The 18,104-nt window shown below is 45.6% G+C and overlaps 1 protein-coding gene across 5 annotated transcripts in view; it reads left to right on the plus strand.

The window, feature by feature from the left end:
- Positions 1–18,104, plus strand: part of KCNMA1 (potassium calcium-activated channel subfamily M alpha 1) — a 661,836-nt gene that overhangs the window by 522,203 nt on the left and 121,529 nt on the right. For all 5 annotated transcript variants that reach the window (XM_087824300.1, XM_087824299.1, XM_087824298.1 and 2 more), the window contains exons 16-18: positions 1,705–1,773; positions 10,808–10,894; positions 16,917–16,993. In XM_087824300.1, coding sequence (XP_087680426.1) covers positions 1,705–1,773; positions 10,808–10,894; positions 16,917–16,993 — 233 coding nt within the window. The remainder of the gene's footprint in view (positions 1–1,704; positions 1,774–10,807; positions 10,895–16,916; positions 16,994–18,104) is intronic.

Below are 18,104 nucleotides of genomic sequence, written 5' to 3' on the forward strand. Positions count from 1 at the left end.
CTCCCCCTTATAGAGCTGGAGCTAAATAGCCATCAATTCATTTCTCCGTCTCTCAGTAAACCATTGCTTTATTATGCAGAAGTCTTTGGAACATAAGTGATAACACTCATTGTAGAAACACAATTATAATATATATGGCGGTGGGCAAAAGCAGCTTTACAGTTGTAATACAAGAATAAACTTTCACATGCTCACAAATGTAAACCCTATTTTTGCCCACCCCTGTATATAATTGTTTTATTTATGTGAGTTTTTATTTCTGAATATATAAGTATATATGTTCACCTAGTTGTGTCATGTTGTTTACTTATTTGTATCGATATAATATTAATTGTTGATCTTATACCTTAAAGTATTCTTCAAAATGTCATTTTTGGTCCTGGCCGGTGTGGCTCAGTTGGTTGGGCATCATTCTGTGCCCTGAAAGGTTACCAGTTTGATTCCCGGTCAGGACACAGGCCTGGGCTGCAGGCTTGGCCCCTGGTAGGGGGCGTGCCAGAGGCAGCTGATCTCTGTTTCACTCTTATATCAGTGTTTCTCCCTGTACTTCTTCCTTCTTCTCTCTCTAAAAACAAATAAAAAAATCAATAAAAATCTATTCTTTAAATGTCATATTGAATGCTAATACATACCATATTGTACCATACTTGAACCATTGCCTGATTCTTGAACATTTTGGTTGCTTTTAACATTTTTAGTCTGTATAAATATACTACCCTGAACATCTTTATGCAGAAAGTATTTTGCAGAACCTTTTATTATTGTCTTGGGAATGACCCCGTGAGTGGAAGTCATTTATCAAGCTTGTCTGTATCAGTGGTTCCGTGTGCAGCACTATGGGGGTCCCAAACCGGTCCAAACTCTTAAAGAAGTTCGGCTGGTCAAGGAGACGACATTCAGATGCACGAAAGCCCAGCCAGGACCAGGGTGACTGAGGGCTACATGCTGTGGCTGCAGGCGAGGTGCTGGAGGAGCTCTGAGAATAGAAAGAAGATCGGAGACAGGGGTGGCCGCAGGAGACCTGCGCTCAAGGCTGGATTTGATGTGGGCTTGGGCGGGTGGGTTGGGAAGAGAGAAAAGACATTCTGGGGCAGGATCTGCGCGGATGAAGGCCCCGAGGCAAGAATGAGCTGGCCCCAAAGCAGCCTGGGCGGCGGGCAAGAGCCGCGGGCGGGTGAGCTGGACGGCTGGAGCCAGGAGCGGAGGCGCCGCAGCAGTGAGCTGGGCAGCGACGCGGAGGCCGAGGCTTATTACCGTCATTCCAAGCACACCGGGGTCTGCTCGCAACAACAATATGAGCTATTTGTACAAAAGACCAAAATGGAATCCAAATAACAGGTCCAGCTGCTCCAAAAACCTCCCTCCCCCTGCAGTTAACATTTTACTACCCAACGGAGAAACTAATGAACCTGGCCCAGCATAAATCCCCAGCCACCCATTCCTGTTTGGGCCTGTGTCTAGACATCTAGACCTGAGCGCAGGACGCACTTTGAACATTCGGTGCCTTATCGCTTGCGAGAAATCAGCTTTAATGGGGAGGCCGGGAGGCATCGCCCCCAGCCCCGTCCCTTTGGCACAGCGGCTGTAGAACGAGGGTCCCTTGGGTAAGGACTGGATTAGGAGATGAAAAGGGGGTAGCAGTGTTGGCTTTGTGGCTCTGGTCCTTCAGAAGCACTCACTAGAGGTGTCTCCCTCTCATTGCAGGCTGTGTTTTGTGAAGCTCAAGCTCCTAATGATAGCCATTGAGTACAAGTCCGCCAACCGAGAGAGCCGGTAAGTTTGCTGTGACTCAGTGGCCAGCTGACATTTGTGATGGTGAGAGTGCACCCTGGGAACGTTCGGCCCACTTCTCTGTCTTAGGCTCTGCTTATTTGCTCAGAACCCTGATGCAACACGTCTCAGACACTAGGACACATTTCAGGGCATGTTCACCTAGACGCTGGCGTCTCTATTGCAGACCCACCTGTCATCTGGAGCCCGGCCAGTCATTGAGACTGTTCTTCCAGGGGAAAGGGGCGAGATACTCAGATCTCCCTCCAATTGTGCCAATTTTCACTTCCCACCTCTCAGCACAAAAGCAGGGACAGACACTGTCCTCTTATCCCTTTTTACTGTTGCGAGCACAAAGCAGGTGGACTCGGGCCTCATTGCCAGCAGGCAGGGGGCAGAGCCGTGATGGGAGACCCGAGCTCTCTTGATAGCCAAATTACAAGCAGCCTATTGTGGACCATATGTGCTTCTCCCGGTGCACCCGAAATCCAGGTGGCAGAATAGCCGCTTCATGTAAATTAGCCAGGAGATCAGGCTCAGAGGCAGGAGCCCTCTTTATTTATTTATTTTGTACTCAATTATGTGCAAATCAGACTGATGAGGGACTGGGTCTGGTCGAAACAGATAGCACCCCAGTCAATATCTGAGTTCACACTGGAAAAAGGAAGCATCCCATTAACAAGAAATCTTGTTGATGGAATACTGTATGTATTACAGATTAAATAGAGATATTTTTGCACACACACTGCTCCCCAATTTTTATCAATAGTTTTGGAAGAAAGGACTCACAGATACGTTCGGACTTCTGTCCTCCAGTGACATCCATGGTTTGTTCAAGTTGTAGTCAGCAAGTCCTCCTGTGGTGTATAGACACCCTCTGACGCACACCTTAATGACTGACCAGGGTGCTGGGCAAGACTAGAAGGTCCCTGCTGTCATCATTTAAGGAGTTTTCATTATTGGGATGAATGACCCAATAAGGCCAGACTTCCAAATGTTCACTCTGTGTCTCTATGACAAAAAAACCCTGGATTGTAAGCAAGTCAATCCAATGTTCTCTGTTACCTAACCCCCAGATCAGATTGCTCACCGAGTTAATCTGATCAAATGCTCAGCTATAATGAAAGCACCAATCAGCCGAAAGGAAGGAAAAACAGTAGATTTGGTAGCCACATGTAGAACACGGCGGTAGCAGTTGATATATATGTATATAGATACACGCTTTTTTTCTGTGTTGGCAAAGTGAAGAATATTATTTGCAAAAAAAACAAACAAAACGCTGAGAGTCCTGGCTGTTTGCTGTTCAACAGATAACACGGGTGTTTCTGGGACTGCTGCTTGCCCATGCTCTTGCGGATGCTCACCTGTACCTGTGTAGGGGTTTTTGAAAATGATATTCTTTGTGTTGCCAAATCAGTAAACCTCTGTGCAATTCAGTGTTTTCCCTTTATTATTTATGCATCTCTCAAAAGCGTCATGAAGTGGGCGATGCTGAGTAGTGTTTCTCAACTGTTCTGGAATAATTCTGTAGCAGGACACTGTACTCTGACCCTTGACCAGTCATCTCCCGCCTGCCACTTTTTGGTCACAAAGAGGGAGAGAGAAAGGCTGTTAATGGTTCAGTGTGGCTGTGTTGTCACCACTCTAAGAAGAAGAATTCAGAGCTTGCCCTGAAGACAGAATCTTTTCTCTGATGGGCCCTCCAGTTAATTCGCAAATCAGAGATGTTTTCAACAAAGCCATATTTACACATAGAGTTTTTAGATTTCTTTTTTTTTCTTCTTTAAGGAAAGGGAGAAAAGACCTCGTCTGGCTTTGTTTGGGCTTTCTGTGTGCCGTTGCCAGCTTCGATCCTCAAATGTGGCTTGGTCTCAGTGTGGAAGCTCATGGGTGCTTGTGGAAAAGGCGTGTTTGAGGGCATGTGGATCATGCCTATGAGAAAACACAGGACTTACGAAACACGTACCCACATGTCAAAGAACCAGTGTTTGACCCTGAGATAATCGTTTTGATTCTTCCCCCTGCATTTAAAAATGCCCCATTGCTTCTCCTCTCACATTTTCCAAGTGACTGGGTGTTAAAATTCAGAGAACCCGCCTCTCCTTCCCACCCCCGCCCCCAGCCTGTGTTCACCGACCTCCTTCACCCCATGAGACTGTTTTCATGCTTTGCTGAAAAACCTTGTTTTCACATGTATCCTTCAAATAATTTGAAACAAAGGTTTTATTCCTTCTTTTCCTTCTGGTGTCAGTCAATTTATTATCAAACTGTTTGATTTTAAATTCTTTTCTTGTCGTTTTGCAGAAGCCGAAAGCGGTATGCACTCTTCGTTAACTTTCCTCCCAACCTCCACCCTCTATCTTCACTTCTAGCCGCAGGACTATTTGTCAAGAATTCAGGAAGCTAGAGATTATATATATATGCGTATATGTATATATAATCTCGTTCCCTTGTCCAGTGTATATATATTTATATCTGTATATTTACATATAAACCCCTGTCCACCTAGGGGACATAAAAATTGAAAGTAGCATATTGCTTTTCTTGTTTGATTTGTTAATTCTTTTGGATGACGCACTAACTTCTTTGCAGGAAACCTAAAAAAAACACACAACAAAAACAAACCCAAAAGACACAATCCTGTTTTCAGTCATGGCACCAATGCTGGGAACAAATGTTATTTGAGTTGAAAAGGAGGACTCTTCTCTCCAGCCCTCGGTGTCTGTCTCTGTCCCGTCCTGATGTGTCTTGGTGTCCACCAGGCTCTGGTCCATTCGTCTGCATCCCACATCCACATTCCCAGTGAGCCTCCCCATGTCCACTTTCCAGGTTGTAGACCAGAATTTGTGTCCTTTTAGCCACAAAACAGAGACAAGCCCTTACACGCACCTCTTTCCCCCCGGCTTACTGAGGACCACATTGTGCATATGTGCGTCTCGGGCGGCGCTCCCCGCAGGCCCCGACGCCGCTGCTGAGTTGCCAGATTCCCCCATTTGACCTGCTGAACGAGTGCTGTCTATTGAGATGAACTCGGGCTTTCTGTCCTTCCCAGTGTGTTTGGGCCGATTTCTCAATATGAAGTATCTCGATGTTCACCACGCGACCTCACCTGTCCTGCTGCTGTTTTATGTTGCACGAAGCATGACCGAACCCTCATTGATAGCTTTTCTTTTTTTAACTTTTTTGGGTTAATATTTCCAGTGTAGGTTTTCAGTGTGTTTTCTCTCTAAGAAGTGTTGTTGGAAACATACTGTTGAGATGCCTACTTGCTCACCTTCTCAAGAGTTGTTTTTCTCTGTGGTTGTAATCGCTGTCACACGTTTGTGTTCGTAATTGTGCGTGTGTGTGTGTGTGTGCGTGTGTGTGTGTATTTGTCTGGAACTCTTTCCAAAGTCAGATTCGTCTGTGGCGTTTCGAGTGGAAGTAGAGGTGGCTTCCTGTCAGTTTGGTATTATTGATATGATCCAACTGCGAGAAGTTACTGCAACACTTTGCATCGCCAAAGGTCCACAGTGGCTGCACCTGTGCTGTTGGCTTTTGGCCTTTGAGTCCTTTTATTGTGTGGTGAAGGCATGTTGTGATGAAGGCATGACATATCCTAAAGTGTACCAGAAAGTGACTTGGCTTGTTCCCAGAACCAAATACCCAGCATTGTCTTTTCCAAATGAATGATATTTTCTCTGCCCCATATGGCCACTGTTTTCCTTATGTGCAAAATCTATTTGAAAATGCCATTTCTAAAGTTATTGAGATGGAATCAGGATAAACATGTATTTGGTGGACCACAGTGGCAGTCACTTGAGTCTGACCGACTGGGAGCAATCTTTATTATGGTCTCTGTGTAAGTGACCTAGGCTCAAGTATGCTGACGCATGGAATACACGCTGCGGAAAGTGTGTGTGTCTAGTTGTGTGGGACTCCAGCAGCATATGTTTTAATGCCCAGAAGAAATGGAAAGTTCCAGAAAGGCAGTAAGAGTTGAGATTTGGGGTTTCTGCAGGCTGTGCCTTAACACAGCCTCTACATTCCTGGGCGGCTGTACTCCCTGAGATGGGAGCCAATTGGTTCAAACAAACTCCCACCCAATAGCAATCGCATATGACCCTGTGTGGTCAAAGAGGCCACTTTCAGTGGCATCAGTGGCATGATTCCTCTGGGCACAGCATGAACTGAAGTCCTAGATGGTTCTTCTCTTATTCTAGGTGATGAAGTCCCATTAGCTTTCTAGACATAGATATAATTACCATGTTATCAAATACAAACTGTGTCCTCATGAAAGTGATATTTTTGTAATTGCTCAGGGAATGGTACATTACACCTACCAGAAATTGAGCGGGGAGGAAAGAGATGTACACCTGTCATATTTATCCATAATGGATAAAAGTTTCCTTTAAGAAGTATCTATTTCAGTTGAATTACTAATCACTGGTTGTCTCTAAAAGCACCAAACAAGTAAAATTTATGATAATTGGAGAAGAAATAACTGGATGTTTCCAGTTATGCATAAGTGGTGGAGAAAGGGAGTATATCATCTTGCCCTATCAAGCCCCAAATCTATACCCTGACCAAACTTCAGCAAGAGATACACTATGAGATGCATTGCAGCCTGAGACCTGGAGTTCCCTCCCCTTCTGGGGGCTCCTGGCAGGGACGTTTCCCTGTGGACTGAGCCCTGCTAGCCAGTGTCACATGAACATGTCTTATGTTTGGGGACACGTATTTCAGTTCTAAGTGAATGGTATTTTCAGTATTGAAATCAGGTGATTCAACTCCCCACATGGCTGGCTGTTTACATATTTGTATATTTACACATTTATACTTAATGTCTCTGGGCTTTTGTTAGCTCATTTGCCACCCCTAGAAGAGGTGTGGTCGCTCCTCCGACAGGCCTGACTGATGAGAACTGCAGCTTGGTCTTTGAAAGAAGAGCTGTGACTCCCTTTCTCCTTAGTAGAGAGGGAAAGGAACACTTTTGGAACTGAGACCAATGACTTTTATGTTTTTCACTCATTCAACAAATGGTTGAAAGCGCCTGTTCCATGCAGGGCTGTGAGCTGGCTACTCTGAGAAGCATTTTATAAAAGTAAATAAAATATGATCTTGCTTTTCACTCCTTTATGCAACCATGAGTTTGCAACAAAAGATATATATTTTCCCCATATTTGCTTCGGTGAGGAGCCGAAGAATACGTCTAGATACAAAACTAGTCCGAGAGCAAAAGAAAAAGAGAGACCAGGGACCCTTGGGGAAGGGATCACACCAGCCCTTTGCCTCCAGCTCTCACGGAGTCTTTTCAGTTGAAATTAACAAGTCAGAGAAGAAAGAAGATAATTTACAAGTTCATTGAAATGAGGGCAAGTCCACCCCCTGCCAAGAAGATGTCCTTGTCGGAATTCTGCTAATTGATATACGGACTTTTTTCTTAGAGATTTTCCTGATTCTTCACATGACACATCTTGAAGTTTATCTCTATCTGATAAGCTAGTGAATTGGACAAAATTGCAGCCAGGGACTGATTTAAAGTGACGCGTGGGGAGGGAGACTTTTGGCAGTCATAAGAACAAACTTAACATTGAATATTTTAAGAGATCAAAGATCTTTGGAAAGATTTACATATTCCTGTTAGGAAGTCAGTAACATATTCAAAAGATTGTAGACACTTGCAGGAACAAAAATGTCACTTCTGTCTAGGACCCTTATCTTCTTATATTTTCAAAAAGGCGAAGATCAGTACATTAAACTTTCTAGATTTGGAATGTGTATAGGAGACTTAACTTCTAAAATATCAAAAAGAGTGGTATATTTCCTCAAAGAGTCTGAACCTCGGTGCCCTTACACAGGGTGTACCGTATGCAGTGGTCCCTGGGATCAGGCTCATGTGCTTCTCTTAAAACCCTTAAATATATGGGTGGAATACAGCCCAGTGAGCACCTTTATGTATCTAGATGTCTTTCCTTCATTACCTCAAGAGCTGGGCTCATTTTTTCAGCCTCATGTACCCCGTAGAGGCGATTTCAAGCCTCCCAGCCCTGTCCAGAAGAGAACAGTGGACATTCTGGAATCACATGGTTAGTGATATCCTTGGAGGCCCTTCCAGTGCCTTACACAGTCAGCCATGAAGTCTAAGGAACAGAGAGCTACTCTACAGTGTAGCCAGGAGCCAGTCCAGTGAGCCCATCTGCAGATACTATGCAGGAATAAAATTTTTCAGATACTGTGCTCAGTAAAAAGCTCTCAGTGCCTATAGGGTGCCTCCTGGGTAGTTCCTTAGCGCCGAGGACAACATGGGGAGCTGTGATGCTGTGAGAGATTGTCTGTTTCTCAGGTAGTTATAATTACCTTGCTTGCTATTAACAGTGACCCTGTATTAAGGATCTACTAGGTAGCAATCACTCAGCACATAGTATGTACTTTCATTCTCTTAGCAACACTGTAAGCTAGTGAGTCTTCATCCCACTTTACAGACTAGGAGAGTGAGGCTTAGCGGCATCCACATGCTCAAGGCCAGGACCTGAGGCCATGGGCCCGACATATGCACCCGCTGCTTACCCACAGCAGCAGCAACACTGAGATCTGTGCCAGAATCTCTCCTCTCCACCCTTAAACTTGACTAAGGCAAGCTGAGAGCTGTAATAAAGGATCTCAGCCTGGAGTCTCTGGGGTGAGGATCCCAAATTCTTCCTGTTCTTCAGTGTTGATAGAGAACAGAGACAACGAAAGAGACTTTCCATTGATGGGAACCTCGCTGTCACTGCCACGGCACCATGGGGCCGATCACTGGGGTGCAGTTACTGCAGCACATGATGTGAAAAAGGGAAAAAGCAAGTTCCATGTGAGGCTTGTTTTGTGCATATATGTCACCCAGACATTGATGTGTGACAGATTCCCCTTTTTGAAAATTGTGCTGCTGAAATCATGGTAGGATTTTTTTTTTTTTTCCATTCAGGAGGCTTTTTACTCTTTTAAATGAACACATGTCAACAGGTAGAATTTTCCAATTTTAAGGAATTAGCTCCTTTAGACCCCTTTGTCCATTACAGTTCTCCAGCCTGTAACTTCACCTCATTACGGGCAGGATGTTTTATAAGAAGCCCTGTGTTCTAATTCATGGGGCCAGCTAAGGAAATTCGGATAATTCTCCTGAGAATCAAATACCCTTTTGGCCTTTTTTGCAATAATAATGAAAGGGTTCAGTAGCCAAAAGACATCCAGCCTTCTGTCCATTATCTCCCCTCATCTTCTGAAGAAAAGGTTATCACCATCCCCATCTTGTGGGTGAGGGGGTTGAGTTGTAGAGGTTCAGTAACTTGCCCGAAGTCAGACAGCTCCTGAACAGATGAATTTGGATGTATTTCTGATTGCAGAGCCAGGGCATACAAGAACTGCCTTGCAAAATCCAGGACTTTTAAGAGCGTATGCAAAATCCAGAATGCCTTCCTTCGAAAACATTGCATTTAGTTGGCTTTGAAAAGGAATCTGGCTGAACTGTATAAGCACTGTCCCCCTTTTCCTCATGATCATGAAAGGCCAGAGGGCTGTGTGAAGAGCTGGTGGCGGTGCTGAGCCAGTGCCCCTCCAGCTCTGCCCTTTGCAAGCCGTGCTGTGAGCGGGCCCGCTGCCGCCTGGCTTGTGAGGGATCTCACTGTCGTCTGTGCTTCTAGGGCAGAGCAGTCAGCTCTTCGTGGACTCTTGCTATTACTCAGCGTTAACAATAGCAATGACACAGGACTGGTTTCCTTCTGTCAGGTCTTGTTACTGGTAATAGTGGGTGTTCTTGTGACCAAAAGCAGTTACTTTGCAATAATGATCTACTCCAGCCTCCCAGCAACAAAAGTTCACCTGGGTCCCTCCTGTATTGCTACAGACACATTGAGCACATTTCTGGAATGGTTTTACCAGCAGAAAAGGATTACATGTTAATTGCCATCCTGCATTTTGATTGTTTTGGGCAGTTAAGGACTTCCTTTAGCCTGATTCCAAACATCTATTACACAAAACACCTGATTTTCGGATCAAAGACTCCCCCCGTCTTGTTGTATCTGTTGCTGAATTTAGAGTCCCTGAATTCCATATCCATTCAGCCCAAAGCCTCATCTCAGTCTCTGTGTATGCTGTTGCTGGATTCTGCTTTTGATCTGCAGAAAATTAAACTTGTTTGTTTCATCCATTTATTAGATTAGGCTACATTTATCTCCTCTGTCAGTCCAAACACAACTTGGTCAGCTAATCTGTTTATACCACTTTGAATAGGACTCTGTAAATTTAGGCTCATACTTCCCAGCAGGGGAAGTTTTTTGCGTGGTAATTTGCATTTGTTTTCTAATTAGTTTGCCCCAATCAGGATGTGCTAGACGGTGTACCTTATTCAAAGATGCCCTTACGTTTTTGTAAACAGCAGGCTGGAATCATTAAGTATTTCCAATTGCTGGCATTTCCCTTTTTCACTGTTCTGGTAGACCCAGTTCTTCACAGACTGCACATGGAATCTGCTTCCATGTCCCTATCATGTCATGCAGATGTTCTGTTTGCTTCTGCATTGGTATGGGTGTCTTGTACCATTCCCTGCAGCGGTATGTGGTGTGTATACATGTATGTTTCTGTATGCATATAGGGGTCCCATTAATGCTCTGTCACCTAATGGAAAATTGGTGTAGTGATAGCTTTATTAGACTACCAGCACTCAATGTTTACCATCAACAGCATTTTCCAAAGGGGTATATTATTGGGAATGTTGCTTCAAATCAGAAGCCCATGATGGCAATTCCATTACAAAAACCTGGCCGTAAAACCTAGATTTGCTTTGATTTCTGCAACTGGGAGTATGCCACCCTTGGAACTGAGCAACCAAGCTTTATGATGGCATCATCCAATTAAATGTGTGGGACAGTGGACCTCAAGTTCTAGATGAGATCTTTGGGGAAAGCATTAGACTAGTGGGCCCCCTATACAATTAAGAGTATAGTGTAACCTTCCAGGTTTTACTTGGAACACAACCTCACAAATGTGTTTTCTTTGTTTGTTTTTCTTCACTGAGCAGTATATTAATTAATCCCGGAAACCATCTTAAGATCCAAGAAGGTACTTTAGGATTTTTCATCGCAAGTGATGCCAAAGAAGTTAAAAGGTAAGAGTTTATTTTCACCTGCCTTCCTTTCTGTTCCAGCCACAGACATCTCGAGCCACTGAGGAGGCTTGCTTTCGTGTGTGTAGGGCCCAGACCCCCAAACTTCTTAACAGGTCTTTGGGTGTCAAATGGGGCCAGATCTTAGGAAAAGAGATTGCGCTCTCAGATATTTCCATGGGCTCCTCTTCACACAATCAATTCCACATCTTTGAATTAAGAAAAATGACATTTCAGAGCCAGGCGGGCTCTGAAGTAGCTCCTCCTTCATTTCCCAAGGAAGGAAACAGAGTTGCAGAGAGCTGAATTGATTGTTCAAGGCCCCCTGACGCTTGATGACCCAGAACAACATAGCTTAGGAGAGCTGACACCTCGCCACCGCTCTTTACTTAGCATTATTAACTCAAGCAGATTTGCTTGAGAATTATCAGTTTTTCACTTTAAGTGTCAAATGAAATCTCAAAAGGTTTGCATTAATTTCAGATGAAATATTGCGCTGGCTCTACATTTTTTTGGTATGTGGCCTTCTGGGTAAGTGGCTGGAGTTGTCAGGTTAATTCTTAAGCCTCTGTAGGCATATAGCCTAGGATCGCATTGGCCTCAACATTCTGTGACACCTTTATTATTATCATTCTTAAACTTGTTGGAGCAGCCTAGGAAATCAGAGGGCTCTTGGCAGAACACCAGCGACAATTGTTCTGTTTGATTCTATCTTATGGACTAGGAAAAATTGACTAGCAGAAAATGGGACTCAAATCGCGAGACACGTCACTCAGCTTAACAATGACATTACCTAAAATATTCATCATGAATATCTGTAATTTATTTAAACCTATTGTCTTAACTTAATGAGTTCCCACTCAAATCCAGGCCTGTGCTGGGGCTTCTACATTCTTTACCGCTGCTCCTCAAAATGACCTGATAAGTCTTCTAAGACACTTAGGCTTTGGCTTCCTCCTCTGTGAAATTCACATAAATGACTTGTCTAGCCCACGTGGCACAGAAGCAAGTGGCAGGGCCTGGTTAGGAACTTGTCTCTCCTTTTCCAAAACCCACAGTTTCTACCAGATGTAATAATACCAGCAAGTTCTTAGGCAGAGTTTAATATGTGGCAGCCCTGTTCTAAGTACCAGGTACCAGGTATCGATGAACTCATTTAACACTCTCAACAACCTCAGGAGATAGGTAGCATTAGTATTCCTGTTTTACATATGAGGAAACTGAGGCACAGGTTGGTTAACTAACTTGCCCAAGGCCACAGTGCACGTTTAAAGCCAGGATTTAAAACCAGGAAGTCTTACATCCTTAATGATTTGCCAAGAGGTGAGCCTGACATGCTGAGCACAGAACTATGATATTTGACAGCCAATGCTTATTACTAGCCATCCCAGTCATACAGCTTTCAGTGTAAAAAAAAAAAGGGGAAGGGAAAAAAATCTTTAATACTGAGCTATCTAATGACTTAAATTTACTTCTGCAAAATTACCATTACTCAGGTGTGGGAGAGGAAAACCTCTTTATCCAGGTGATGGGTCCTCATGTTCTCTAGGAGTACACTGAGAAGCGGGTTCACCTAGGAGAGGAAAGTTGGGGCGGGGGCAGGGGCCGAACACCCCCTCCCAGGTCCCCTGGAAGAGAAGGTTGTGCTCATGGCCAGACTGAGACACAAAAGCTGGAAGCGGCATCTCAGCACCTCGGGCAGGGGGCTGGGGAGCACAGCGGCGCCATAGATCACGCACACCTCCCGCATAGCAAGTATAACATGAAGCTCCCATTTGTGTAATTCTATTTCCTATTGCATCCCTCACTAATGAATGTCACAAATACCAGGCCGTCCAAAAAACAAATTACCTCCTATATTAGGGAGTGCAGCGTGCCTCATTTCAGTGCTTTATGGTATTCGCAAATACATGCTGACACAACCAGCCGCGCAGGCCTGTAATTTTCCGTGCTGTGTGATGTGTCAGAGCAAATGCTGTCAGTTAGGGGATTTCAGATAGATGGAGGCTGCAGAAAACCACAGACAGGGCGTTGGAGATTTGAATGAAGCTAAACAAGTTTTGTAAAAATGGAAAAGTAGATTATGATGCTCTCGTATTGAGTCTGCACCCTCTGCTGCAAGAAAGCAACGAAAGAAGTTAATGGATTCGGGCTCGTAGAAACTTTCAGGTGCCGTGTTTTAGAGAGAGAGAAAAAAGAGGAGTGAAATCATCCAATTCCAGTCTTAACAAAGTCACGTTGGGAGAAGCCTTCGGGCCCTTGTCTTTTGCTCCCGGCCACTAAACGTTTTGCTTTTTAAATAACCTGCACATAGTATCTAATGTAGGAGTCACACAATGGTGCCTCCTTGACTCCGATTGGCTTGCAGACGTGATTCATTTGAGTCATAATTTTTAAAAAAGTTACCAAGATGAAGAAACCTTAATTTTTTATATAAAAATCCCTGTTACTGATTTCTCCTGAAGACCTTGCAGATCCAGCATTACCGGGCAACATTCATTCATCAGCCGTCTGCAGGTCACTCACTCTCCAGGTCACTCACTCTCCAGGACACCGTACTAGGTGCCGGGGAAACAGTGGCGAGCAGTGGACAGAAGTCCCTCTCTGATCTAGGGAAGAGAGCAGCGCAGCTGCGTTTATTCAGGGTGCGAACATTAATGCGGCCAGCTCGCTGATTCAGAGAGGGTCGGAGGGAAGGTGGGTCAGAGGGAGTGGTGCTAGAGCAGAGATAGAGGTGATGGGGACGAATCCTTCACTCAGAGATCTGAAGGGAAGAGGAGACATGATGGGAACGTTTGTTGTGTTCAGTGAACCTGAGGAGAAAGAGTGTGTGGGGGGAGTGGAGTGGTGACCTGAGGTTAGGAGTCGAAGGGCTAGTTCCCAAAGGACTTAACACACAGGTTGGGTTTGTTATCAGAGGGAGTGCTGGGTGGTTTTGGCTGGTGGTGACGTAGTCTGGTTTGTATTAAAAGGCCTTTCCACCTGCCCTGTGGAGAATCAGGCGCAGTGGAGCAGGAGGGGAGGCCAGGAGACTCCGAGGCTCCTGCGTGGGTTAGGTGAGGTGACGGCTTGTGCTCGGCTGGGCAGCGGAGGTGCTGAGACCTAAGACCAGTTCGGAACATATTAGGGAGAGTCTGCAGGATCCGCTGATGAACTGGACCCAAGACGTGAAGGAAACAAGGGGAATCGGGAATGGAGCCTAGATTTGAGCCTTACGCAGTTGGGTAGATCAGGGCGCCATCCTGTTTTCATGGGAATAATGGGGGGAGGAGGCAGTGTGGGGTGGAAGGAATTTAAGGATCCTAATTGGGCTGTGTTAAGGAAGTTGTGTGGAGATGTCATAAAGGCAGTTGGACCTACGAGATGTAAATTGGGGTGCTGTATCAGTGAGGGTCCTGGCAGGGAACGGGTGACATACTTAAATGGGAAAAAAGGAGGAGAGTTCTGTGAAGAGAATCTATAAAGTTGTGGGCAGGGTTACGGAAAACCAACCAGGGCAAAGCACCCAGAGATGGCAACAGAGAGGAGCCCCGTTCAGCCCTAGAGTCATGGGGAAAGAGGACTGCTGGAACTGGACAGAAAGGCTACACTGTAGGAAAGGCTGCCTCCCAAGAGCTGTGTAGAGAAATGTCGCTTCTACCATTTCATGGGATGGCTCATCTCTTTGCATCCTTTGGTCTCCTGCTGGCTCCCCCAGTTAGACACAATGAGAAACCAGAGGACAGGGAGACTAGAGGCCAGCCTTGCAGGATGCAGATCTGGTCTTGATGATGCATGTGGCAAGGTCACCAGCTGAAGGCTACTTGAGGAAGGGCTGGGTGAGCGGGAGAGGAAGAGGAGAGGGTTGAGGTGGGAGGAGGCAGGGCATAGATCCTGAGTGTAAGAAGGCCCCTGGAATCCACCACTGTAGATGTAAAGGGAGCCAGTCAGCACCGTTGTGTTTCCTTTCCCCAGCAACATGCAGCTGCTCAGCTGCAAGTATGCAGTACAGTGGGGGTTTGCCAGGTGAGCATGAGAGAGGTAGAGATGGGTGGGGAGTAGAATGGTGTTTACAGAGAAGCGCTACTTTGCAAAAATCAGCTGGAGCTTGGGTACTCTGCCTTCTCCAGTTGGGGGATGTGTCTCCAGGTCACCACAGACCCACACCCTCACCCCATTTCACTTGCTAACTTTACCTGGCTGGCCCCTGTGGGTATTTTGCTTTCAGAATCTGGCTTTAATTCATGGAGTAATTATACTTTATCTTTTTAACGGCCTATTCAGGCTCATCACCTCATCATCTCTTTAGTAGAGATGTATTTAAGACCTTGGGCACTGGGATTAGACTGTGGATTTGAATCCTGGTTCTACCACTCAGCTGTGTGATCTTGGGCAGGTTGCTTAACCTCTCTGTTCTTCAGGTTTCTTACCTGTGAAACAGAGGTAATGATCATGCCTCCTTCAAAGGATTGACTGAGGATAAAGGGTGTTATACGTATTAAACGCTTAGAATGGTGCCTGGCTTATAATCTGTGCTCTATTAATGTTAACTATTATTATTTATATGTGTAGGAACATCAAATGGGGGTAAAAATAGGCAAATGAAATGGAAGCAAAATTGCCTCCTCCTTTCCAGGCAGGTCATGACTGACTGGGTTCTTAGCCACATTGCCACTGAGGCTAAACAGTGAGCCACCTTGTAATTTTTTTGTAAAATAGATGAAAACTGGCCTTTGAAAAAATAGTGGATGAGCTGTTAGGGTGGAAGGAGCATGGAGCTTGAACCTAGAAGGGCTGGGGCTGTCCAGGTTCCAGCAAGGATGACTTAAGGCAGGTTGCCACAACCCCCTCCATTTACAGATGAGGACTTTGAGAACCAGGGATTTTGGCTACAAGATCTCAGCTCTCTTCCAGATCAAAAGTCTTAACAGTGGCTTCCCAAAATGCCAGTCCTGTGAAAAACATAAAAAGGAACCTAGCAATAAAGTGGTCAAGAACTGTGTTTATTTCTTTAGAGCCCTGGTCAAGGCCAGACCTTGTTTATCCCTGGCATTCATCTTGGTGTTGGGAGTGGTAAAGGTGCTAAGCCAGGGGTTTTTGTTAGTCCCTGTACTCAGAAGGTTGTGAAGTTGTTCCAATGAATTTTATCACCTCCCCGGGACTGAGAGGACACGGGCCTCCGGTGCTGCTTTTCTAGGCCCTGAGCTTTTAAATAGTGCTTGAATTGATTTTGCCACATCCAGAGTATCTTGGACATGGCCAATGCACTTTGTCATCACATAGTGCCACTTAAGTCCTATGAGGGGCTTTTCCTGTTGCTTTCTCTGGGTCTCCTTCTACTCACCCCAATCCTGTGATACACCTTCTGCCCATCCCATTCCTGTGGTCAGCTGAGCTGGGCTCCATAGTGAGAAGAAAACCTTCATTATTACATGATCCCGAGGCTGGAGAACAGGAGTTGGTCCAGCCAACTTTACAGTAAATATGGGCGATGAAATCCCAGGAGGAAATTGACAGGGGAACCCCTCGATTCCTCACTCTGGCTTGTCCCTTTCTAATCTCCTGAAATGAAAGGATGCTTTCAGAGTGACAAGGTGGATATTTTCATTTGACTGAGGAATGCCATCCTTGTGCCCCTTTAATACATAGTTAACCAGACGAGGATTTCGGAGATGTGTTAACCTCCCCACCGAGGGAGGGCCCGGGGCTGCTTGCCCATGTGCTTGGAGAGCACTGAAGGCTGCTCTCAAAAATGAGAGACGGGCGAGCAGACGCAGCGTGTCACCTCGGCAACCTTTCCCCCGGTTCCTTTTCAAATGAAAGTTTATTAAAAGAAGCACTAACTCAAATCGCAGAGACCTGTGTTTGAAATAAATGGTCTTTGCAACAAACATTTCCGTCTGTAAACGTCTAAACCTTTCAAAAGATTAAAGGAAATTAGTGCTGGCGTGTTTCATTAATTTGGCACCGCAGTGGAGGAAATGTGGGACTCATTTCATTTGGGTGGATTATGAGACGTGTCAGTTTTTCCATTCTCTTTCTCCAGGGCATTTTTTTACTGCAAGGCCTGTCATGATGACATCACAGATCCCAAAAGGATAAAAAAATGCGGCTGCAAACGGCGTAAGTAGCGTTTCTTTCCCCCGCCCCTCCCTCGCTCCTTCCTTCCCCTGCATTCATTTCCCTTCTCCTTTTCCTGTTAAAGAAACACTAAACATCAAGAGTTTTCTTGAACATGTTTATGTTTCACCCAGCAGTTTAAAGAGACATGAAATAAATACCTGTCCTCACGTTATTAGAGCAGAGGTTGAAAACTCACCACCTCCAGCACCTCGCAGTACACCTAGTGCCAGTCCCACTCCTTGGCTCTGAGGGGATGCCTAGGTGGAGGTGTCCGGTGGGACGCAGTGAGTACCGTGTACGGAGAGGACAGCGGGGCCGAGGAGGGCGCGTTTCTGTGTCGTGATTCCCAGTGGATGTGGGAATGCCACGGGTACCGACCGCTGGACTGGGGCGGAGAGGGAAACTGAGCGTGAGGACTCGGTCTCCCAAGTGGGAGCTGACTCTCTTTCCATTGGGATTGCTGCAGGTTTTGGTACCAAAGGCCAGAGCTTTCAACTCTGATACCTTCAGACTGGCCCAAGAAAAGAACTTGGCCATCGCCAACGGACTGTGTCATTACCCCAGTGACCAACCTCAGACACCACCGCTCTTCGGGGTAGACGAGACTGGGCTCGGTCGTTTCTGGCATAGCCTATCTCAGACCCCTCCCAAAGCAGCTTGCCAAGGGGGCCTCTGGAGAAAGATGGGAAGTCAGGGAGGTTGGATCGTGAGTGCCTGAGAAACCAGGACTTGGAGTGGACTTTGCCTCACGGTGGCCCTTTTGCAGTCATGTTGCATTGCCTAACAGAGGTCGTTCACAACCCTAGAGAGAAGTGTTAATGACGCCTTCCTTCCTATGTTTAGTCTTTTCAAAGCGCCTTAGGATCATTATTTTCTTTGATCTTCACCATAATCCTACGTAATTGGCAGGGGGTGTCATTAATCTCGTTTTACAAAAAGAAATTAAGGCCTCAAGTTCAGTGACAGGATGAGGTTGCTGAGAGCTGCCGAGACCCAGCAGATAGGTTTGGGCTTGACGGAGGCCTCTTGATGCTGTGCCCTAACCTTCCTTCAGGAGAAAGGGCAAAGTGGGTGATGACCTTGGGCCTGGGGAGTAGGAACGCAGATATAA

Source organism: Miniopterus natalensis, chromosome 14 (genome assembly GCF_054644295.1).
Source record: "Miniopterus natalensis isolate mMinNat1 chromosome 14, mMinNat1.hap1, whole genome shotgun sequence".
In the NCBI taxonomy this organism is placed as follows: Eukaryota; Metazoa; Chordata; class Mammalia; order Chiroptera; family Miniopteridae; genus Miniopterus; species Miniopterus natalensis.